This window comes from Phoca vitulina, unplaced genomic scaffold, assembly GCF_004348235.1.
Source record: "Phoca vitulina isolate PV1807 unplaced genomic scaffold, GSC_HSeal_1.0 scaffold13, whole genome shotgun sequence".
NCBI lineage: Eukaryota > Metazoa > Chordata > Mammalia > Carnivora > Phocidae > Phoca > Phoca vitulina.
In genome coordinates this window covers 23,298,833-23,324,404 of record NW_022589716.1, presented here as the reverse complement: position 1 = coordinate 23,324,404, position 25,572 = coordinate 23,298,833, and the positions used below count along the sequence as shown (strand labels likewise).

The 25,572-nt window shown below is 39.5% G+C and overlaps 1 protein-coding gene across 1 annotated transcript; it reads right to left on the bottom strand.

Annotated features, from left to right (window-relative positions):
* Nucleotides 1-12,723: 12,723 nt before the first annotated feature.
* On the bottom strand, nucleotides 12,724-25,240 carry KBTBD8 (kelch repeat and BTB domain containing 8). Its single transcript, XM_032411717.1, has 4 exons — nucleotides 25,155-25,240; nucleotides 24,358-24,568; nucleotides 19,313-20,427; nucleotides 12,724-16,735 (listed from the first exon to the last, which is right to left on the bottom strand). The coding sequence occupies exons 1-4, from the start codon at nucleotides 25,168-25,170 to the stop codon at nucleotides 16,272-16,274; spliced, it is 1,806 nt and encodes a 601-aa protein (XP_032267608.1). The 5' UTR covers nucleotides 25,171-25,240; the 3' UTR covers nucleotides 12,724-16,271.
* Nucleotides 25,241-25,572: the final 332 nt, after the last annotated feature.

Genomic DNA, 25,572 nt, shown 5'->3' with positions numbered 1-25,572 from the left:
ATCTAGAATTCTGTCCTCAGAATTTATCCATCACATGTCAAGTAAAATGAGGACATCTGCTGATAAGCAAGGATTTATTTATTTTTTCAAAGATTTTTATTTATTTATTTGACAGAGAGAGTGAGTGAGTGAGAGAGAGAGAGAGAGCACAGCAGGGGGAGAGGGAGTGGGAGAAGCAGACTCTCCACTGAGCAGGGAGCCTGATGTGGGGCTCGATCCCAGGACCCTGGGATCAGGACCTGAGCCGAAGGCAGACGTTTAACCAACTGAGCCACCGAGGCGCCCCTGATAAACAAGGATTTAATAAAATTTACCTCCAAATGTTCTTTCTTAGAAACTACTAGAAAATGGGTTTATATAATACTAAGTAGAGGTCAAGAAAGAAGAAAAGAGTAAATCCAACACAGTAGAGTAGGAAAAGTGTTATAAAATGACAATGTGAAGTGGGCTCTGGGGGCCGAAGCGTGGAGAGCGCTATGGTACTGGGTTGGGGGCTCCAGGAAAAGGGGGTGGGAGTGGGGGAAAGGTGATCTGAATGGCATTTAGGAAAAAGACAAGAATGTGTATTTGAAGTGTGGTAATATTCTTCCTTTTGTCATTCAAGAGTGTTTTCCTGGCCCCTAGGGGTTAACTATCTCCTACATGTGGTTGGGATTTTTTTAGTGAAAGATGACAGAGACAAAGAATAAAGCAATACTGAGCGTATGGCATGCAAAATAGGATTATGAGGCAAGAAAATAATCTTGTAAACCCAGCTTCTCCTTTGAGGCAGAGTCCCCCATTCCTGTACCATTCACTCTCACATTACCAAGTGCCAGGCTTATTCACTGGCATACGGAGGTTTCTGTAAGATGGGAGTCTAGGGGCAGAGAGAGAGCTGTGAGGAGTGCACAGAAGGACAAGAGCTGAATGGTCAGGATGACTACTGTGTCGTTGCTGCCCTCGCATAGAGAAGAGAGGATGAGACAGATGTGGTAGCAACAGCATGGGCAGAGCTCCTGCCTCATCTTAATTTAGAACTCTGGACAAGAGCATCCCCTGAGCTGCCCCCACACCCGGGACATGGCCATATTGATTTGGTAGGACTGCCTGGTCAGGTGGGGATAAAACTGGGTGTGTTTATCTGAAATACTGAGGACTCCTGTAAGGGAGTTATTAAGCTTACTGGATCTCACTTAGCTGTAAATAAAAGTGGACATTTTATTAATTTCCTCCCACTCCCCAGTGAGTAGGGAACCAGAAAGATGGCCTGCTTGGGGATATCCAAAATAATGAAATTATTATTCCCCATATATCTGAGTTACAATATGTTTTTATTTATTTATTTGAGAGAGAGAGAGTGAGCGAGCGAGCGAGAGAGAGAGAACACAAGCAGGGGGAGGGGCAGAGGGAGAAGCAGGCTCTCCACTGAGCCGGGAGCACCATGCAGGACTCGATCCCAGGACCCTGGGATCATGACCTGAGCAGAAGGCAGACACTTAACCGACTGAGCCACCCAGGCACCCTCTGAGTTACAATATTAAAGTTTTGCAGTCTGCTTCATGATGCTCACAGATCCTTTAGTTTCCAAGATGGGCTCCCACATGTGATTAAAAAAATAGTAGTCCCCTTCTCCTTTTGCATCTCTGTTAATTTTAGTTTTTCTTCACCCTCCTTCACCACATACAGTGGGATAAAATAGATGGACTTGGTGCGATTGTCCACAGTTTGAACAAAAAGGAAATCTAAATTCTCCAAAGAGATTTGGTAAGCATTTGGGAAAAGCATATGAAAACTCGACACCAATAAACATACCACACCCAGCTCTCTTTTCAGTCAAGAGACAGTATTTCCACGGGAGCGCTCATGCTCCAAAACAAAAGACAATACTCTTCCTAAAATCTGGTAAAATAGAGTTCAAGTGTAGCACAACAAGCAATGATCTCATATGTATATTGCACATGTGTAAGAAAAAGCACCAGATATTTCCATCTGTCCATCTTTATCTGCAGAAAATTGATTTCACAACTTTTCCGGATGTTTAAATGCCAAGCCCCATATAAAAATGTTTGCCAATCACCCCTAAGCCTGAAAAATGTATCTTTCCAAACAATGGGGACATGTGGAGTCAAAGTCCCAGAGAGGAGAAATAAACCCGTGGTGGTGAGAAGAGGGACGGTCACCTGCATTGGTCACATAGGCGAGGGACTCCCCGCTGCAGGCTCCTCGCTCTGTGCTCAGTGAACACGGCGAGATTAAACGCACCCTGTCCGGCCCGCAGGAGTTGCAGATCCAGGCGGGGACCGAGGAGGACCAGAGCGCCGAGGGAAGGCGCAGGGGTGTAAGAGGCCAGTGGGGCAGTCATTTAAAAAACGGAGCCAAATTCCTCTGAGCCATACTGGTTAGGGAATGAGGTGTTCAGATCCATTCCAATGTCTGGTTATTCCATATGAATAAACAAGTTTTCCGAGTCCGCCTTGAAAACTTAACACCTAACCAGGCGCTCAGGAACAAGAGTTTTTGCCTGGTTTCATTTCAGGAGTCTTTGTCATTCTAAACACCGGGCTCTCACTCCACCACGCGGCCCCTTTCCTTTCTCAGGGCTGCGTTCCTGGGTTTCTGGGGACCTCTCTGTACTTGGCTCCTTAGAAAGTCTCTCTTCCCTCTCCCGTGCCTCACGTGGGGCCTCCGAGGCTTGGCTTTTCCCCCAGCGCCCCTCTCTCTATCCAGGCTCCGTGCAGGAGCCCGAGCTGATCAGGGTTTGGACGGCTGCCAAATCCACATCTTCGCTTGACCTCTCACCTTCATCCCGTTTCCTGCCTCCACGCCCCTCCTGGCTGCTTGTCTGCGCAGCGATCTATACATAGTTATCCCACGGCCACTTGCACCGCGGCTCATCCAAAAGTGAGCTCACCCTCCTCACATCCCACGCCCGCTTCCTTTCCAACTGTCTGCAGTCCTAACACCTCCAACATTCTGGTTGTGAATATAACCCTGTGGGCCATCTTCCTGGGTCCCCATTCCCTGGGGACTGGGAAGAGCTTGACGTGTCCGCTTTCACGTACAGCTACATTGGATCCCACAAATTTAACAATTTCCTTTCAGTTTGTTTCTTCAGCAGTAAAAACAGAGGCAGTGACAGATGGCTGCAGTACTGGGAGTGGGATCCAAAAAGATAACATATAAAAGCATTTGGAAAAATAGAAAGTGTTGTGCAGGAATAAGATGTTAGCTGGTGGCTCATAAACATTAAAATATTTTCCACATGGGAGGCTATTGTCATATACAAGTATGATAAATAGGATACGCGGGCTTAAAATATAGAGTTTGTCATGCTGAACGGCAAGTCAAACTTGTACAGCTCAGTACCCAATAAAATGTGGGTAGTTTTTTATTTTCGAAACGGTGAGATGTAGGTTTAAGAGAAAATCATATCTCTTAGAAAACTTTGAGAAAGACATACACATATAGATGTACATATTTTGCTGTATATCACATTTATGTATGACCATAAAAGTATATATTCACATGCCAAATTGCCTTCCTCTTTCCCTACCCCCGGCTATATAGTGTGGCTTTATAAACTGTGGACTACAGTTGTCCCAGGACTAAAGCCCCAGGCACGTGCTTTACAGCCTGGTGTTGAGATCCAGAAACCATGAATGCAACCCATGAATCCGTGCGGGCCAGGTCTACATGACGTACACCATCTCCCCAACCTCTCTGCTAAGACACTACTCCAAGAAAGGACTCAGGTCCTCCCCACCTTCACGTTATGACGTGCTCTGATTAACTCATCCATTCTGCATCCAGTGACTCCTGCCATCACCACACCCACTGCATACTTTAGAAAACACAGGATTGTCGAATACTTATCACAAACCAGATGTTCTGGTCAGAAGTGGGACCAGATTTGGCTCTCAGTTAAATTTCATCCCACCCGTGGGGCAAAGTAGCAAGAAGTTGCAAAAACTTCGTTTCACATTATGCTCTTGCATAAATGTGAGAGGCCACAAAAAGTGTATCATTTTCTCTTTGTTGCCTTTCACTCTCCTTCTGTTTCTAGGGATTTGTTTTTTCATCATTCCAGACCCTACCTGTAGGTTTCTGCATGTCCCTTACCTCTGTAACTTGCATTACTTTAGGGAGAATGGGGATACTGCAGAACTCTCAACTGGGCACAGTCTAGAAATGGGATAGGTTATGACTTTTTGCACAGGTATTTCTCATATCCTATTTTTATTGGAAAGGTACTGAGTGTTCTGATTTTTTTTTTTTTTTTAACTTGGTGGCTCCAGGACCTGCCCATCTCAGAATCTCCCTGCCTCCAGGCTTTCTGGGCAGAGTGCCCGCGCCCTTGCTCACTCACACGCACTCACACCTTCAACTCGCACCTCGGTGCACAGCAGTGTGATTTCTCTCCCCAGCACCCTGCTGAGTCTGATCTGTCATTTTCAGGCTTTAAACTGCCAGATCCAGAAGCCCCTTTTCAGCCTGCATTTCCCTTACTCTCCATGGATCTCATTCTTTGCCCACGTTGACTTAACTCCTGAGCTTAGACCAATTGTCAGAGAGCATCCGGGGATTTCTCACCATCTCAGATGCTCCCTGATTACAAGGAAATTCTGTCCTGCGTTTGTACAAATTCCTCCCAGTGTGTGATTTTTAAAACTTCACTTTGGCCGCCTGACTTATGGATAGGTAGGTATCAAACATCCTAATCTAAGTGTTGGTTTGAGGTATTTTGACCTTACCTCTTTATCCTTAAAGGATCTTTGGAATCACAGGTTTCAAACACTGAACTATGTGACCTGAACGCTATTAGATCCTTATCTCTAAGTGACAACAGAGGATAAGATAAACGTGAGGGACAGGTCTTAAAAACAAACAACAAAAAACCCTTATTTTTATTTTGCAGACAGAGGTTACAAGCTTGCTTTAAATATCATTTAAGTTCAATCCTTCAGAAATGCACAGTGCAGAAAGGAAAGTGAGAACTGTGTGACCAGAAAACTGTGACAATTGCTTTCACATGGGGATTATGGGCACAATGTCATTAACAAGAGTGCAAATGGCTTCCCTTCTCTTTAGCATATATGTCCAATAAGCTGTTAAGAAAATCTTGTTCTAAAAAAAAAAAAAAAGAAAGAAAATCTTGTTCTACTGAGGCTATGTTTTAAGTATATCCAAAAGACTAGAGTTATTAATAATACTAACAACAGTGAACATTATTTATAGAGTGTTCATTATGTGCCAGGCACTGTGATAAGAGTTTGTCATGTTTATTTGAACCTCACAAAAGGTCTACAAGGTGGATTATATTATTAACCCTAGTTTATATACAAGAAAACTGAAACTCTGAGAGGTTAAGAAATCTGCTTATATTCACCAAAAATACTATAAGTCCTGTTCATAAGACCAATAAAAAATACTTAGGAAATATATTAACATTTTCTATTTGTTAGCATTTATGTGTAGTTTTTTTCCCACCAAATCATGCAATTGTGCATATTTTTGTGGAAAAGGAAAGAAAGGAAGAAAAGGACCTATTAAATCCCATTTCTTTCTTTTTTTTTTTTTAAAGATTTTATTTATTTATTTGAGAGAGAGAATGAGATAGAGAGAGCATGAGAGGGGGAAGGGTCAGAGAGAGAAGCAGACTCCCTGCTGAGCAGGGAGCCCGACGTGGGACTCGATCCCAGGACTCCAGGATCATGACCCGAGCCAAAGGTAGTCCCTTAACCAACTGAGCCACCCAGGCGCCCTAAATCCCATTTATTTCTAACAAACTAATCAATAGAAAATGTTCTGTATATACATGATAAGGATAATTTAAAATTATTACATTGTAACATTCAATTAGTTTTCATAGTATGATAAAAAAATCTCAAAATAGATTGACGATTTTAATTAAATTATATCACATAATTTTAATTTGGTGCTAGAAAACTGGGTTATTAGGTACTCGAGAGTCACCATTCACTGAACTATGTTAAATAATTCCATGATTATGTAAATTACAAACAAAAGATACCTAAATATGATTAAGTGTATGAGCATGTTTTACAAAGTAAGACTAACTTTTTCACTTATTTTTTATTGTGAAATATATCATACATATAAAATATATACATACATATCACACACATAACTAAATAAATAATTTATGTAGGAAGTAAAGAATAACTCATTCAGTCAACAGATATACATTAGAAGTTTATTATAGGGACTTCCAGATTCAGCACTGGAATGTGCAGAGCTTGGAAGTTGTCATTTACAACCTTACAAGATAAAGCTGTTCAAGCTGAGAATCGGTGACTTTTCTTGGACCCACCAGAGGAATTGTTTGCAGGGCAAATAGTCACCCTGAAATCTGGAGTACAGCTGAATCCAGACAGTTGTAGTCAACATTTGCTTACCTGGCCCAAAAGTCCCAAGAGCCATAAATTGTTAAGAACACTTACATGGTAATTCAGATGAATTACTGAAGGCTGAGCATGGACTAGCATGAAAGTGAAGAAATCCTGAGAACTATAGTCTCAGAGGGGCCCCTACACTTTTGTGGGCTTTACCTATAATCACCCCACCAAAGTCTCATGGCAAGGATCTGAGAAATATCCCCTAGTGCTCCAGCAAGAGGGAAGGGATAATAATTGTGAAATATACCCAGAACCTTTTCCATCGCAAAGGCGTCTCCAGGGAGAAATACTTTGACAGAGCTTGATAAAAGCTGGAGGAAGAGAGGGCATTCCTGTCTCACCTAAGGGAGAAAGGAATCTACACAGTCAGTAGGGGCCAGGGCTTTAAGGAAACAGATGGGGAATGCTACAGTGGGGATGGGTGGATGGTGCAAGGCAAAATAAAAAGCTAGACCACAGGAGAAACACCTGTGAAGGTCGCAGCACTGTGACACAAGCCCACTCAAAGACTCAGATTTAATTGGAAGATTTTATACTGTTCTCTTTCTCCCATACCATACAACCACACCAACAAGCTTCCGTATAATAAGAGTGGATTCATTATAGCTGAGAGAGCTGCAAGACACAGACTCTCCGAGTAGAAGTACTTAGAGAAGACCAAAGGTAAGCGGGGAGAGAAACAAGGGTGCTAGAGCAATTTGATGCCTCTAACCCCTACAAGTACAGCAATCATTCACAAAGCCCAGCTCCTAGCCATATGAACAAAAATCCTCACACTAAGGTTCTGTTTATCTTTGTTCTTATTCCCTGATTCATCATGTCTGACTTTCAGTTAATAATTATGACATGCTAAAATGCAAGAAAAAAATTCTGAAGAGAAAAATCATGCATCAGAACAGATCTTAGATATGTCAGAGATTTTGGAATTGTCTGAGTGGGAATTTAAAATAACTCTAATAGGTAAGAGCTCTACAGCTATTAAAGAAATTGAGTTAGTAATATATAACTTTTACAAAAATAAAGCATCAAGTCCAGATGGTTTTACCTGTAAATTCTACCATACATTTAAGGTAGAAATTATACCAAATTTCCATGATCTCTTCCAGAAAATGGAATAAAAGGAAAAACTTCCTAATTCTTACTAAGACACCAGCATTACCCTAATCTCAAACCAACATTACAAGAAAGGAAAACTACTGACTGATATTTCTCATTAGCATACACTCAAAAATTCTCAACAAATATAAGCAAAGCAAATCCAACAATGTATAAAAAAATGCTTCATAATCAAGTGGGATTTATTCCAGGTATACAAGGCTAGTTCAACATTTGAAAATCAATGAATATAATCCACCATTTCACAGGCTAAAGAAGAAAAATATTATCATATAAATTATTAAAAATGTATAAAGCAACCTCACTAAAGTAGATGGAAGGAAGAGGTACTGACCTGAATAACTTGGGAAATGAGTGGAGTCTGTAAGTGTAAAGGCAAAGGGATTGTACATAAGAACTGTACTCTAACTGATAGAGTGACTCCCCACAGGAGTGCAGGTTAACAATTCTGACAGCACTCTATGTGTATACTAAAATTTAACAATTAAGTAAGTGGATGATGGATGGTGGCAGCCAGGTTAAAGTACATACAAATACTTACTTCCTTATCTGGTCAGCTGAGAGGGTCTAGAAACAATGACATCCCAGTACCAATAAGCACACCTAATGCCCAGATCTCCAATAAAAACAACTAGAGGTCCTTGGGAAAATGGCTGATTCTAGGGCTGGGGAAGGAAATATACAAAGTGAGCCTGGAGCATCTTTTAGGGTCAGAAATGAAAACTGCCCCCAAAAACTTTTGGGGCGCCTGGGCGGCTCAGTCGTTAAGCATCTGCCTTTGGCTCAGGTCATGATCCCAGGGTCCTGGGATCGAGCCCCGCATCCGGCTCCCTGCTCCGTGGGAAGCCTGCTTCCCCCTCTTCCACTCCCCCTGCTTGTGTTCCCTCTTTCGCTGTGTCTCTCTCTGTCAAATAAATAAATAAAATCTTAAAAAAAAAAAAAAGAAAGAAAGAAAGCTAATGCACAAACTGTATTTCCCTTTCTGTTTAATAAATAATAAATAAATAAATAAATAAATAAATAAACCCAAACCATTCACATTGATGCGAGTATGTCAGAGGTGCACAGGCACCAGCTGAGGAGCTCCCAGTGGCCAAAGCTGTAACAATTTGAGTCACAAAATAAAGTAGTAGTGGATTATAATCCAAAGCACAAAATAAATATTCATGAGTTCATACTGAGAGAAGTGGTTGGATAAAAAAATAGATTAGGGAGAAGAGACAAATCTGTGCAGAAAAATCCCAAATAATTTATGTAGATGCCCCACCCTCAGGTGATAGTTAACTCTTCACTCCTTAAGTGTGGGCTACACATCATGACTTCCTTCTAAAGGGTACAGTGTGGAATGGGAGGATAACTTCACAGTGGAGAAACCTGACAAACACTATCCCAGCCAGGAGATCAAGGTTAACATCAACAGCACTAAGTCATATGGAGAGTATATACCCTTGAGATGATGTGATAGAATGGTAATTTTCCTCTGTGGAAAATTCCTCCCCAAAATACATAACTCCAGTCTAAAAATAAGAAAAACATCAGACAAATGCCAATTGAGGGACATTCTACAAAACCTCTGACTCAATAAGCACTCATCAAAACCGTCAAAGTCATCAAAAACAAAGAAGGTCTGAGAAACTGTCTCAGCCAACAGGAGCCTATGGAGGATGACAACTAAATGCATCCTGGATGGGATCCTGAAACGTAAATAGGACATTACATAAAAACTAAAGATTTATGAAAGTATTCGGTTAATAATAACCAATATTGGCTCATTAATAGAAGATGTGAATAATAGGGTGTGTGTGAGGAATAGGGGAAGTCGTTGCACTATCTTTGCAAATTTTCTATAAATTAAAACTATTTTGAAATTAAAAATTTATTTTTTTAAAAAGTCTGTTATGTGCTAGACACATTTCCAGGTACTGGGGACCCACTGCATAACAAATAGACCTGGTCCCTGCCCTCATGGAACTGACTATTTAGTGAGGACACAGAAACAAGAAGTTAAGGGAAGGAAACCACTTTGGCTGGTGTGAGCAAGCATGATCAGCCATTTATTTTAGTTAGGATTATCAGGGAAGATTTCTCTGAGACCTGAAAGATGAGAATGAAATCGTCATGCAAAGAACAGGTGAAGAGAAGAAATTTCCAAGTACAGGAAACAGCATGAACAAAGTTAATAATGTAGGGAGGAGCCTTGAGGAATTGAAAAAGTGGCCAGTGTCTCAGGTTGGGCTTTTGCAGAAACCATTCCTGAGCAAGGATCTGAGTGCCAGAAGTTCATTGAGGGGAGGCGGGATGTCCCAAGAGGCATTGGGAGGAGAGTAGGAAAGTGAATCAGGGAAGGTGTGGTTATCAAGCAGGTTACTATTACGGGCTACGAGGATTCATTTACACTGAAGAACTCTAAGAGACGGTGTAAGAACATGCCTCACGTATACCACCTTAGAAAGAAGCTAGGGTTTTATCAACTGAGTCCCATCAGGAATTGGCTGAAGTCTAGTCCTCAGGGGGTGTTAACTCTCTGGCACTTCCAGCCTGCCTGACAGTGGACCAAGCAAGGTCCAGGAGCCAGCAAGAATTGCAAGTAGTTGCAATTGGAAGCCGTAAAGGTCAATATGCTTGGGAAGAGTGAGTGCCAGGGGTATATGGGAGGAACCCCCATGAGGTCTGCCACAGCTAGTGTATCTACAGAATGGGTAGCAAGGGTGGAAAGTGATATTGGGTAATGTTGGAGAAGTAAGCAAGGGGCCATTTATGTAGCACCTGATGGAAAGCAATTGCTATGTTCTACACTTGGCAGAAACTTATTACCATTTGTTAAGATCACTCTGACTCTTGTACTAGGGATGTATTACTGAGAATGTGGATATAAGTTGAAGTAGGAATTGTTATGGTGCTGTTGCTACAGTGGAAGACTGGCTTGTAGTGAAAATGGAGAGGAGTGGACAGATATAAATTGCATTTTGTGGGTAGAACTTTCCGGACCTGTTCAATGGCTTGAGTAGATGCAGGGAATGATGGAAATGGAGAATTCAAAGATGTTAAGTTTGAGATGTCTCTACCAACCCAAACAGGAGCTATCTAGTAGGCAGCTGGATATGAGTATGGAGCCAAGAATAGAAGTACATTTGAAAATACAAGTTTGGAAGTCATCAGTATGCAAATGGCATTTAATACCATAGAAATACATGATGTCAGAAGAGAAGAGAAAATTCAGGTAGATGGCAGGGAGATGGGGGAACGCCTATATAGTGACTTCTGTCTTCTCAAAATATCACTGTTGCACTGTTGGTGAGAATGCAAACTGATGCAGCCACTCTGGAGAACAGTATGGAGGTTCCTCAAAATAACATTATTCTGAATGAATCATGGAACTGACCTTGGCTAAGTTCAGGAAAGTTCCCCAGTAGGGGCCGATGGATAGTGGAAAAAGTAGGGGGGGACCATGGATTGGCATCTCAATGATCCCAAAAACCTGATAGCAGGGTTCTTGAGCATGAGAGTTTGAATAATAAAGTGGGTGGCTAATGAGAAGTTTATTGCACATTTTGTACCATTTTAATCTTTTAAAACACAAGATTATGGGACACCTGGGTGGCTCAGTCAGTTGAAGGTCTGACACTTGGTTTCAGCTCAGGTCATGATCTCAGGGTCATGGGATCGAGCCCTGCGTCAGGCTCCACACTCAGCATGGAGTCTGCTTATCCCTCTCCCTTAGCTCCTCCCCACCGCCCTTCCCCGCCCCCTGCTCTCGCTCTCTCCCTCAAAAGTAAATAAAATCTTTAAAAAAAAATACACGATTGAAAAGAAGTGGAAGTAAATATTGTGTCATGGTTACCTAGTCATACTGGACTGTGCCCCCCCTCAGCAGTCATAATACACTTCACACTTTCATGGATTAAATTTTGCCTTTATGGCATAGCAATTTAAATCTCTAAATGTTTACTTTGTGACTGTACTTTTCCCTTTCTCTGAAATGGCAGCCATATTGATTCGCCTGTCCAAATGTGTAGAGTAGCTTCCTTATGTATTCAGTGTCTGGGCTAAAGCTGGTTACCAAAAGAGAAAGGAAAACCAGCAGACCCATGAGCCAGGTACCCAACTTTCTAGGTTCTGGGATCTTCTACCAGAGAGATACAGGTAGTCAAAATGAAGTGTGGAGAACAAGAATTAAGGACTCATCAACTTGATACTTACTAGAACTGGTAGTAGTTAATGCCACCTCTTCATGTTTACTATTGAAAAACACTTGAACTCTGTCTACCAAAGTTCCAAGTCAAGAAGTTTTAGTATATCTTAGAAGCATAAAATGAAAGGAAAATGTTCTTTTCCCCCCCACTTACATCCATTATATAAAATGCCAAATATCACTTTAAAAAGACAAGCAGATGTTATTTACAGCATTGCTCTGTAGAGTTAGAGATACTAGACCCCTTTTAATTTTTGTATTTGCAAATAATTTGCAAATAAAAAACACAGGCATACAACCAAGATTTTAAAATGGCAAGTCATTTTAAGAACCAAAATAACAGTACTCTAAATCAGTATTTCCCAAGCCTTTTCTTCTTGTTTTTCTTCACCTTATTTGAGGGACAGAACTCATAACAGTAGTACTAGCAGAATGATATAAAGATGGGGCATCCAGGTGGGGTGACAAAGAGAAGGTATTTTCCTACCTCATCTATTCCGTCACTGAGAATCAATCACAGTAAAAATTCCAGTAGATATTTTAAATAATAGTATTGGGGAGTAATCGTGTTGCCTTAGGAAAGCATCTACCTTTTTCTATCAGTTTTGTTTGGAACTAATGGAGCATATAGGAACTAGACTAAGGTGAAAGTGGAAATCTTTGTTCTAATCCCAGATGAGCCCCTTATTAGTGAGATGACCTTCAGCAATTGACTTCGTCTTTGTTTCCTGTCAGATAAAACAGTTGATTCTATGGGTTCTACCACCTCTCAGGGTTTTCTAAGATTTAACAGAAAATTCATTTCTTTTTACAAACATTTATCGAGTGCCTAGTATATGCTAGGCTCAGATCTGAACAGAACAAATCCCTTGCTTTCATGGAGCTTACATTTCAATAGGGGTAGATATGTGAAAAATAAAGGAGGAAGGGTCAGGTGGTGTGTGTACGAGCGGAGTTGGGAGTGTTCAGTTTTCCATAAGGTGATTAGGGAAGTCCTGTCTGGAATTTTAATAGTGGCTCGAGTAAAGTGAGTTGTTAGGGCTTCCTTGGCAAAAGACACAGCAAAGACAAAGGCAGTGATGTTGGAAGGGCTTGGCGTGCTTCAGGAACAGCAGTCCGTGAGGCTGGAATAGAGTGAGCTGGTGGAATGGTAGATGAAGTCCAAGAGGTGGGGTTGTGAGGTGTAGATCATTTAAGGAAGGAGTCTGGCTCTCACACCACAGGAGATGGGAAGCCATCTCCTTCTGCTCCAGTTTGAGCAGAAGAGGGATGTCATCTGACTTGTGTTTTAACAGGATCACTCTGGCTACTGTGTGGAGAACAGAATAGGTTACAACCAGTCAAGAGTGAAGAAGGCAGACAAGATAGGCTAGTTTAGACTCCGGTGGTAGTGGTGCACAGTGGTATGTGGTCGGAGTCTAGGTATATTTTGAAGAAGGGACAGGATTTTCTGACGGATTGGATGTGAAGTATGAGAGAGGAGTAGAATAACAAAAGTTTAGGCCAAAGCAAAGCAAACAAAGGAATTACTGATATAAGCAAGCTTGCTTTGGAATTTAAAGAGCATTATGTTAGGTGATATTAACCAGTTCATTTTGTACCAGAGGCCAAATATTTGATAGATTAACATCTTATTCCATTCTACTATGACAGAAGGTATTTCATGTTTTTCACCAACTTTTAATTCTGTGGAACTCACTAGTCAGAGGTCAAGTTACAACAGTGGAAGTTTTTAGTGAGAAAAGATTTTATTATAAGAAACAATGCCATCAGATAAAAATGCAAAAAATTGTGCAATTATGGCAAAATGTTTAAAAATATCTACACATTTGCCCCCAAAGGACTACAGTACTTACTCCATACCTGAGCACTGAACATTGAATGCCATTTGAAACTGCTTCACATAGGGAAGGAATCTGATTCCTTGCACAGCACACCCACTTCTCCTCATGCACCAGTGAAATCAGCCTGATGCCTAAGCATCAACTTTGTAAGATAACAGAAAACGAGGGTGGAAAATAAAGAATACAGTTTCTACTTTCCTATAACATAGTTATACCAAGTCCAGTTTTCAATGTGTAAAAAATATATAGGAAAGTGCTAAATACATTCTTCAAATGCAAAAACAAAGTTCAAGTGGGACTGGCATATGTTAGCCTATATTTTAATTCTGTAGTCCCCATTGTGCCTTTTACTTGTATTCTCATCATACTATGCAAATGTACCTTAAATATCTAAACATATATACCCACACAAATTACTAATCTTAGCTCTCTAGGATCTCTTCTGAAATCATTTTAAAAAGTGGCAAAATATCCCAGTTATATAATTTAAACAAATAGTTCTTCGTACAAAATTCAATATATATTCTACCCTCGTAGCAAATTCTAAACGTTGGCTTTGACACACTATACTTAGATCACACTCCCAATATAAATGGTTATAGCAAAGGATCAACTGTTGTGCAGATGAAGAATTAGCCACAGTATATTATACTCCTATAGATCACACGACACATGTAAATTGTTAACTCACTGTTCTATGTCATGTTTTCAAGTAACACATTTTTCTAAATAAATACAGAAGATTGTCAAAAAGCGGCAGAAAATCTTAGATATTCAACAAAGCTTTCAAAAATAAATTACATGAACATCTCTTGCAAAAGTTAGTTTTGTTTTCTCCTCCCCTCCGCAATGCAACACTGGAAAGATGCTTCAAAACACTCACAGCAAAAGCCCCACAACAACATGTAGATAAAGAAAAACAGAAGAAAAACTAGAGAGAAAAAACAGGTGGTTGACAAAGTTTATAAAGAGATTATAGACATATTATCAAGGCCAATAAGAAACCACATATCCAACTTCCTAAGACTAGATTTTAAAATGTTAATTCTATAAATGCTGTCCACTTTAAATTCTGCTTCAGAAAACGTTCCTTACTTGTAGAGGTCAAGGACAAGCAGTTTGGAAAGTTTCTGAAAAACGAGGTATGTGATGCAAAGAGGCAATGTTTTAAATTTGTTTCACAGTATCACATTACAATTTGTGCAAGAGTTTTTAATACAAACCATGCCAGTTTGTTTTCTTGAAGAGAATCAAAATGCTCTACTTGAGGACAGACTCTGGGCTATCCCTATATCCTTTATCAATTATTCTAGGCATAGTAAAAAACAAGTTACTGATCCAAATATCCACCTTAGGTTATTACAAACGAGTTGGTTTGTCCTTTATAGTACTATTACCTTTATATTACTATTATTGATTGTTAGAAATTCATCCACTCAATATGAAAAGTGATTTAGTACCTACAATGCTATGGTTCTACTCACTCACCCTTTCCTTCTCAATCACCTTCAGCTAGAACAAGGTTTTCAATGTAAAAATATACATTACTATTAAGTGCAAAAACGAGAAAACAAAAAAAAAGTGAGGTTTTAATGGTCATATGTAACTTAAAAGCCATTAAATTAGACCACTGCAGGAGTTTTAGGTTTTTAGAAAACAAAATTGTAAAAGCAGGTATAAAACTTCACATTATGCTCTGTGCAGAAGAGAAATAAGTTACCTTTCACTGTACCGATAATGAGGGGATGCGGGGGGGAAGATGGGAAAGGAGGTAGGGCAACAAAATGGCCCGTGTTAGTGCAAACTGAGTGTCATGTTCTCATTAGTCTAAAACTGAGTCCAGTTAGAGATCTTGCTATCATGTAAGCAGAGAATCTTGTGAAATCATAGGAGTTCAACAGGTAAAGTACTATGCCACGAAACCAGCATACCAACTTGAAAGGTAAGCACAGGCTCAGACAATTTAAACCTATCTAGAAAGACACATGAATTCACTTATACTAGCACCAGCCACCTGTGAATGTAAGCCCTTTTCGGGATTTGTAAATAATGAGACAGTGTGAGCACTTGAAAAAGTTATCAACAACAACAAAAAAAACTGCTACCCTAAAACTTTAGCTTAACTTAAAGTTACATGGGAAATATGAAACAATCAGACTAAAAGCTCTTTCTCAGACATATTTGTTTTCCTTCAACCTACGCTAAAAACACATTTAAATCTCAGTACACTTGAAAACAGTACACAAATATATATATAGAATGAGGATCTAAGTTAGTGCTTCTCTGTGTTGGAGAGGTCACAGCTAAAGTCCTAGTGATATTGCCTCAAATTTTTACCCGTATTTAAAATAAAAAGTCACATCAGACTAGTTTGGATGTCTCTAACCATAATACCCTAACTGCTCTTATAAGAGTGCATAGTTGTTGATTCATCTGGTATCTCAGTGATGAATTATCACAAAATTCTAGAATGAAAATGATTACTTTTATACCAGAAAAAAAAAAGGCTGATAATTGCACTTTGTTACCTTTTGCTTAATGAAATGAAAACATCACAAGGATGAAAAGAAATCACTCCCTACACCGTAATCTTTAAGAGCACCCATTGCCATGTACAAACTCTCTCAGCTTCTTAAATACTGCCAGCACTTCTTGGATCATGAAAGACTTAAGTTTCCCCAAGCACAAGATGCCAGTGAGCTCACTAAGGCCTGCTACTCATTAAAGTACTTTCTGAAGACACTGAGGATAGAGTTTAGCAACAGCACATTCAAAATGCCGGCCAAGGTCCCAGAGCCTGTCTGGGGTCTCGTATACTTTCATCCATTGGTCAGTGATGTCATCATATTGGTAAAGGGAATTTTTCCTGCTGGTTCTGAAGACATGTTCTTCAACGGTCACTTGAGTAGCTCGAACAAATAAATGCAGTTTATTCTGGAAAAGTACCAGTTTAAGGTACGGATTTATGGACTCATCACATGGAAAGTCCTTCTTCCGAGTCCATTTATTTAGCTCAATATCATAGGCTTCTACAGTAAACATACGTTGATGATTTCCACAGGTTCCAGCTATGTAGTAGATAGAGTCCTTGTATACAGCTGCTAAGCCCTGGATTCTAGGCACAGTCATGGGGGTTAAAAAACCCCAGTAGTCTTTTTGAGGCTCATAGAAGAGGAAAAATTCTCCTAAAAAAAAAAAAAAAAAAGAAAGAAAGGAAAACAAGAAAATGTACATTTACATGTTTCTTTTTGGTTATATGTTGAAAAGTGTAATTTTCCGAATATTTCACTTTCTAAAATATTTCTTGTATAATCTCCAGAGATACATTATATAGTATAAAATAGCCTAAAATTTCTTAATTCCATGGCAGAACATAACATAATAGTCAACCTGAATTAGAGGGTTTGTAATAGGGAGGTATAAGGAGTTACTTTGGCTTGAAGGCAGAATAATAGTTGAGAGCTTGGCTCCATTTATTCTATACACTTGTATATTTCAGAAAAATATATTTTAAGCCAGCTCTAAAAAAGCACTATCACTAATGGTTAGCTGGTAGGATCAAAGTATGCATACAGCTTCATCATGAATAGGCCGCTACACATTTATGTGCTAATTATTAAGTTAGAAAATAGCACATGGAATTGTTCAGATTTATGTCTATGGGCCACTAATACATTTACTTTAGTGCTGCTATAATGCAAAGATAAATACTTAAGAGGAGAAAGCATGGCTTTAATATGATAGAAAACACACAGTTCATGGAGTTGACTTTGGGTCACTTTCAATTCTATTTTGATGATAAAAGGGCGTGCTGAGTCAGACTGCCTATATAAAAATGTTCAAAATAATTAAATTAGTGAAGATTTACAAGAATTTCATTAGTTATAACATTTGTATGAAATCCTTGATTTAAAAATCTGGATCTTTTAGGAACAGATTAAATGATACTCCAATAGCCACATATAGTACAGCATAAGCCTCTAACTATTTATGTCAACTTTATTTATATAAAGAGGCTTTGTTTAGATTAGAAATACCTACTTCTAAATTGAGCTTCCCCTTCAAAACTGTTTTGAACTAGATTTACTCTTATCTACAAATTTAACTGCCTACTTAATAATAGTGACACTATAATTTGAATTTTTCTTAGAAGAGCTTGTTAAACCACCAGGTTTTGGTTGTACATTACCTTCCCTCATTGACTTTTAACAGGATTCTTAAAAAGACAATAGAAAATAAAAGTTTCTAACATGGACTACCTCTCTACAAATTTCTTATAAAAAGATGACTCACAAAAAAAGTTAATTTTTAAAATCTAAAGTCCTCTTAATAACTTAAACCAGACAGGCAATTAAGAAAACTTTTAGAGCCTCAGATTCCTCTTATATAAAATATAACCTTGGATTAAGCAATGTTCATTCTAGCCCTGAAATTCTATTAATTTGTTGTTACTTTGCTTTATTATTTACATTAATGCATAACCTTTACCTTCCAATTGGAAGTCTTTTAATTGATTCTCTCTATCAACTGGTTAGTCAGCAAGACCAAAATATATGTAGCAAAGCGTCATCATATTGAATGATATAACCTATCCAACCATACTGGACAGATTATACATCCAGTCTTATATTCCATTATTCAGCAAGACCAACAAACCTAATCATGCCCGTGCTTCTATTTAACTAAAATAAAGTATCACTACCTAGTGATACTCCTTTTGGAGAATTAACTTGATATTGAAGTTTAAACAAATGCGTTCAGGCATTTTGGGTCAAATAAAAGATGAGAGCAAAGAACATATTCCTCTAAATGGTATAAGAGCTAAAAAAAATCATGTGTATTTACACAGGAATCGTCCCTTTTTTCTTGTTTTATTAAAGTAATAGTGTGAGGAAAACATATATAAGCAATTAAGAAACCCAAAAGAGGAATAAGGATGTTGGTATTATCATCACTGTTTTCAACATTCAAGCAACTAAAATGTTTAAGAAACCAAACACAGGGAAAACATTAGTTATCACTAATTAGAACCATGGATCAAGTATCTTATTTATACTTACTTGGTCCTTCTTTCTACTCCTACTACATGATCTTTGCCAGAATACTAGCCTTCAACAGTTTAAACAAAAAAATTTTTAAAGCTAAGTATATTAGACAGTCCCTCTTATAATAGCAAATGTAAAGAAAAAGGTAACATCTCACATCTTTTCGGTGAAAAAACTTGAAAACATATTATGGAAGGTATCATATGCTGCAGTGAAATTAAAATCTAAAGACTGTAATTTCAAACTCTTTATAATTAAGTTTCATAACCTTTGCAATCATAAGGCTTATCACAAAATTCTTTGTCCTTTTTTCTCTTTTAAACTAATCCCGTAAGTTCCATAAAAAGTAGCTGCTACAACGTCTCTTGATTATGTATTACTGAAGAGTAAAACAGTCTTGTATCAAGCTTAGAGTCTTAAAAATGGCTCTGAATGTCCTCCCAAAATCCTGAACTAGGATTCACTAAATTATGTTTTCAAAAATACTTATCCTCCATGATGTCAAAACACAGTAAGAACATAAAAAACTTACAGGATCATTTTAGTAACTTAAAGATGCCTGCCTTTTTTGATTCAAAAGTTTATTGCCTTTATACATGCTTTAAAGAACAGACTGTTGCAACAAACAGTTTATGATAAGAAAGCCAGAGGAGTCTCAATTAAGAACAAACATCTGTTTTAGTGTAAGTAAGGAAACCACGTTAGACCTGCACCTACCCTGTAAAACATAGATCTTCTCTCGGTACTCCACAGCGTTATGAAACTCCATCGCAACAGGCATTGCGCAAACGCTGCTCCAGCAGTTCTCTCTGCTGTCATAGCACTCCACGGATTTCAGTGAGTTTCTCCCGTCACCTTCATAAACACGACCTCCAATTGCATACATCTTACCACAGCAATACACCAGTTTGCAGCCTATTCTGGCTCGCAGCAAGGGGGGTTTGGAAAGCCACCTATTGGTGGAATGGTCATACATCCAGAAATCATTTTCTGCCTTATGGTCGATGGAGACCTCGCTGCTGCTGGGCCGGTACCCTCCTGCAATGTAAATGTCATTATCTGGTGATACAAGAATCCCAACTTCTCTTAGGTCATTTGGTGGTTTGCATAGCTTAAACACTCTTCCTGTGACTATATCTAGACAAGGCACTGTTTGCTTCTTTCCTGAGTGTTTGTGGGCAGCATCAAAACATATGATCATTTCAGATGCAGTCATTCCAAGTCTCTGGGTGCAGCCATTGGTATTGGATGGGCCCTTTTCTACATAGCTTTTGGCTATAGCCTGTGCAAACTGAGGTGGAATTTTCTCTATAAAGGCATCTTCCATCAGAGGAAAACGTATGCATTTGGCAAAAATTTCTGGAAGATGCGCTTCTCTTTCATTCTGTTCATGTTCAAACCACCTTACGATGCTTTCATAAACATGCTCTTCTCGGGCTACATTTAAATCATCACTGTCTAGGATACTTATCAGTTGATCTTTTGTCAACTGGAGAAACTCTTGTTCTTTGGTGACACACAGGAACTTTTTACGAATGTATTCTTTTGATCGATCTCCGAGTTCCTGATGACCATAATGATCAGCAAAGATGAAGACCCCAATAGAATTCTGTGGGTCTAAATGACTGATCATGTACTTAGCACATTGGTCTTGGATGGAAGGAATCTGGAAGATGCTAGCTGCAGTGAACAAGGCTTGAACATTGGCCTCTGTCAGAACCACTCTGGAGGTGTAGGCGTAGTTCAACACTAAATCCATTGATTCAGCTTCAACACCAACTATTCGAACTTCTTTTTGAGTACTTTCTGTAAGGCCGCTAGTGAACATGGATCTAGGAAGGAAAGAGTGGTTAATAATATATGTGCACTCCAAATAAAAATTATTGTGACAAGTTTTTTAAAGTATACAGTTACCACAAAGATAACCTTGGAGACTGAAAAATACTTCCTAATGTGTTTCCTGATATTCTGAATGGGGGTAAAAGCTGATCATCTAGCATAAGAATTCAATCTAGCTAATCTCAAAAATTCTATTCTCAGGGCCAGTCCGCTTTTTTTCTTTTTCATTTTTTTAAAATTTAAATTCAATTAGCCAACATATAGTATATCATTAGTTTCAGACATGGAGTTCAATAATTCATCAGTTGCATATAACACCCAGTGCTCATCATATCACATCCGCTTTATGCCAACACTGAAAAAAAGAGAGTATACCTAATTAAAGCACACTGAAAGATGGCATGGAATATTCCAGGACACCTTATTTTCCTTGGAGCCCCTATCCAGGCTTCTGGTCCAGTTGCCTTATGGACTTGAGATCTTAACTCACCAGACTAATCAGAAAATTTAATACCTATAGGTGTCAATGTGACACATTAGCATATATAGACTATCTGATTAAACTCTTCATGTCCCGGTGGAAATGTACAAGGCAACTTGTCCCTGAAATATATCTTTAAAAATTTGATCTCAGAAAGACAAGATGTTCTTCAGAAGTTCATATTCTCTACCTACTTCCTTTTAAAACTATGATCTTTTGAATGCTTCCTTAATCATTATAAGGAATATAAAAAACATCACTTCAGGGGTGCCTGGGTGGCTCAGTCGTTAAGTGTCTGTCCTTGGCTTGGGTCATGATCCTGGGGTCCTGAGATCGAGCCCCGTGTCAAGGGCTCCCTGCTCTGCGGGAAGCCTGCATCTCCCTCCCACTCCCCCTGCTTGTGTTCCCTCTCTCACTCTCTCTCTCTCTCTCTCAAATAAAATCTTTAAAAAAAAAAAAAAAAAAAAAAGAGCCACTTCACTTTCTCTTGGACATTTTGAAAACCTTTACGTAAAGAAATATACTCAATTTTCGCAAAGCTACCATATTTTACCTATGTATATCTGAATATAAATAAAGATTATAGTAGGGTTAATAGAATGCCTACTTCTAAAGAGAGTTTAAGAATTAATTGATGCTTTGGAGATAATGGTTTTGAAAATCCCAAGCTTTTGCCTTTGAAAGCAAATTTATTTATTTATATACTTACTTAATTCTAATTGAAAATATCTGTGCATTTATGGGACTTTCTTGGGCAAAACATTAAGTAGCCAAAAGCCTGGCTCTGTATTTTAGTATTAGTCCTTTATATATATCATTTGCCTTCCCCCCCCCCTTTAAGGTTTCTTTCTAGGCTGTTCTTAAAATTAAATATAAAAATCAAATCAAAGTTCTTTTAAAAAGCCTTTTGGGAAAAGGGTTGCGTGCCCTAGGGTGCTTACTAAATGTCTGTTGAAGAAACTGACCTGACATTGGTGATAAAGTTCTTTATACAGATCCAGACCCCTCTCATTTTGAAGTGCTAGGTTATAAAATAAATATATCCTTAAACAGTTAATTTTAAAATACAATGAGAAACATGGGGATACACATGGGTACAAGGATCCAGCTTGCTACCTGGATGAACCATCTCTGAGTCCTACTCTGACTTCTACAACATAAATTTTAAGCTTAATATCACACAGGCTTTTTTTCATGATTGAAAACTAGATCTCCCAATGTATGAGCTGGTTTTCCATTTCAGGTGCTGAAAAACACAGCTATACATACATCTACCAATTAAAAAGAAAAATAAAGCCCTTCATTAGGCAAAGATTAACTCCCAAAGGAGAACATTACCACATACCCCTTTATCATGGGAACTCTACTGACTTGAATAGGCTGGCCTCACACACAGGAGCAGTGTGACACTTTATGAGCTCTCCTCTGTTCTAACAGGATCCTTCTGTAAATGCCACATAAAGATGGATCATTTCCTCACACAAAATCCTGAGCAGCAGAAAGTTTCCAATAATCATGCAAATTTTAATTCTGACAAGTCACTGGGATCATGAAACAGCCATGCCAGATTTCAAGCTATTTTTATTTTTTTCCACCAGTGATGCAAGACTTAGAAACTATTAAGTACGTCTTCCTAGATCTCACATAAGGAGCAGCATCAGTGCCAAGAAACTTCTGTACAAAAACCTCTAGCAAGAGATAAGAACCTAATCCTTGAGTTTTTTAGCCAAATACCTTCATCTGAATTCATGTATCTTATGCTTAGGAAGTTTTCTAACCATTTCCTTAATTTCTTGTAATTAAGAAAATCTGTAGCATACTTCTTTTAAAGTGATTTGTCTAAGTCTTCAAACTAATTTTAATTACAAGCCAGAGTATAAAATTTCAGTAAAATACAGGCATTTTTACTTTCAAGTTTCAATTTTTTTTAAACTATTCAAATCTAATATACAATAGAAACTTCTCAAAGGCAACTTTAAAGGGACCTACTCTTGTTCATTAAAAGTCCTAACAGTGCCTAAAAAGCCTGACTTGGAATCAAATCTAGCCTCTGCCACTTAGTAGTTAGATGATTTAGGTAGGTCATTTAACTTCCCCAAACCTCAGTTTTTCACATGTAAAATGGGAATAACTGTGCAGAGACAGAATGGTAAAGATATATAAAGCAATATATGTAAAGTAAGCTTAGCCCAGAACTTGGTAAGTAGTAATTATGACATATATTTAAATGCACAGATGAACTAACCATATCTAATGAATAGTCTGGATAAGCGAATCCCACCAGTAGTTTCCATTACCAGGCCAAACTTCATACCTTCTGTGTATATGAGTTTCTTCTTTTTTTCCTTCCAGCTCACTCCCTTGTGATGGTTAATACTTAACAGTCCAATGACCTATCCCTAGGCAAGTCTAAATGGTTACATCATAAGCATCAGACTGAAGTGACTATATTTAACCCAGTATTCTGAGAAAGAGGAACCAGAAACTACTGTCTGGAACATTATACTGCTATATGCCCTGTAAAGGTAAGCACCTTCAAAAGAAAAAAACAAAAACAAAAAAACACCTTTAGAGTGTAGTTGAGATGATCTCACTGTCATTCAGGCACCATTTTTGAACACCAAAAGGCTTAAAAAAGTGAGCACTTGAAACAAAAGAAGTTAAATTCAAGCAGGAAATTGTCTTTATCAGTGATCTCTTCTCAAAGTATGAAATTCTTTGTTAAACCCCAGTTTTGAAATTTTACTGTTCCAACGTTTTGATACACAAAGAAGAATTTAATGAAAATGAAAGCTTAAAAACACTTCTGGAAATCATGGAAATAATCATTAATCTGAAGCCCAAGATGCATTCATTCATTTTTATTTCATTGCTTTAACCCCCATGGCATTAAAACAATCTACTGAATGGTAATTTGTTTTCAGAAGAATGCACTATTATGTTTTAAATTCTAAGAGTTACAGTCACCAGAGAACTACGCCTCATGGATGAATTTTTGGAACAAATTCGGTATCAGCACCGTCCACTAAAACTTTCAGTGATGGAAATGCTCTATAACTGGGCTGTACAACTGGCAGCTACTACCTACATGTGGCTACTGGGCACTTTAAATGTCGTTAGTTTGCCTGAGGAACTGAATTTTTAATTTTATTTAATTTAAAACAATGACTGAGCAGCACAAGTCTAGATTTTGTAGTTATATACCTGAAACAAACAAAAATATACTCACTAACTTAAAAATCAACGACCTGAATTCTATAAGAACCCGTCAAGTCAAAAACCAGGGCTCAATAAATAGGGCCTGTTATTCATTTTCAGGAAACAAACTCATTGGTTTCATTTAATTGTCTCATTTCCGTTTTATAATCAAGTGGGCAACCCTGAGGGATAAAGAAAGGGAACTCGATGAAGATATCAACAGAAGTTTCTACCATCATCATACCTGAAGTAAGGGCTGATTGCAGCAAGAACGTTTCTATGACAGGAAAATGTTTTCCCGTGATCCACTTCCACTACAATGTCTGTCAACTGTCCTTCATCGTACATTGTTTTGAGTTGCTTAAGAATACTGCACGCATGCAAGGGGTCCATGGCATCGTTGGCTGTGTCTGAAGATGGAATCCCATTCGGTGTTGGGGAAGACTTACTTAAATCTAGGAGAAAAATCGTACAACCACAAGAAGTTCGGAGCCAGTTACGGCGTTCACGCTTCCCCCCCACCCCCCGTACTCCCCGCCTACAAAAATACATACATGTATATATACACCACCAAATGGGGCCGCGGGGTGAGATCTGGGAGAGAGAAAGAGCTGCGATGCAAGTTCAAACCCCAGCTTGCTCCTCCGGAGCCCGGCGAGCCCGATGCCCCGTGCTCGCGGAGAGACTGTGCAGGCAGAACAGGCGCGGTGTCTGCGGCGACTCCGCCGGGAGCCAGAACGTCCCAGCCAAGAGCGGAGGGCAGAAGCCTCACGAGGGAAGCTCGATGGATGGCGGCCGCCAGTGCCCCCCTCAACCGCCTGCTGAACTGGTCAAAGTGGCGGCGGGTACCCGGCCTCCCCATCGCTGCCCGGCCGGACCGCCCACCGCCCTCCACGCCATCCATCCTCCCTCCCCTCATCCCTCTCCACCTCCCCATCCTTCTCTCCGGCTCTTCATCGCCACCTCCTCAGCTCGCAACCTGAGCCTGGACCCCGGCCCACCTCCCCCGCAACACACCTCCCTAGCCACCACTAGACCCACCTGCCGACGCGGCCATTTCTCCACGGGGCCCCGGCTCCAGCTATTTAAAGAGGAAATGTCATTTCGCTTCTCTCGCTCCCGGGTTCCGGCTCTTCTAAGCTTCACCTGGCCAATGGGGTGGCCTATGCATCCGGCTCCGCCCCTAGCCTCCGAGTTCCGTGTTCCGATTGGCCATGGTGTGCGCAAGGCCTTTCGGGAAGTGTAGTTTTATTGCCCCCGCTCCCGCGTGGTCCGAGTAGGGCGGAGGCCTACGCCGGTGATTCTTATTGGCTGGTTGTGGCGGAGGTGGAGAGCTGGGAACTCGCCAGCCTGTGTCTGTGGGGCGCGCAGTGCCTGCCGGGAGAGGTAGTCTTCTGGCTGAGGAGAGCTGTCATTCTGAGGGGCTAGGGTAGGGAAAGCTCTTGAAGTGCAAATTTCC

Bases quoted from the DNA above. Each gene is read 5' to 3' on its own strand.
- KBTBD8 (XM_032411717.1), bottom strand. The intron at 20,428-24,357 runs GTATGATGATGG...TTTCCTTCCTAG, and splicing joins GCAATCAGCCCTTACTTCAG to ATCCATGTTCACTAGCGGCC. The intron at 16,736-19,312 runs GTAGGTGCAGGT...TTTTTTTTTTAG, and splicing joins GAAGATCTATGTTTTACAGG to GAGAATTTTTCCTCTTCTAT.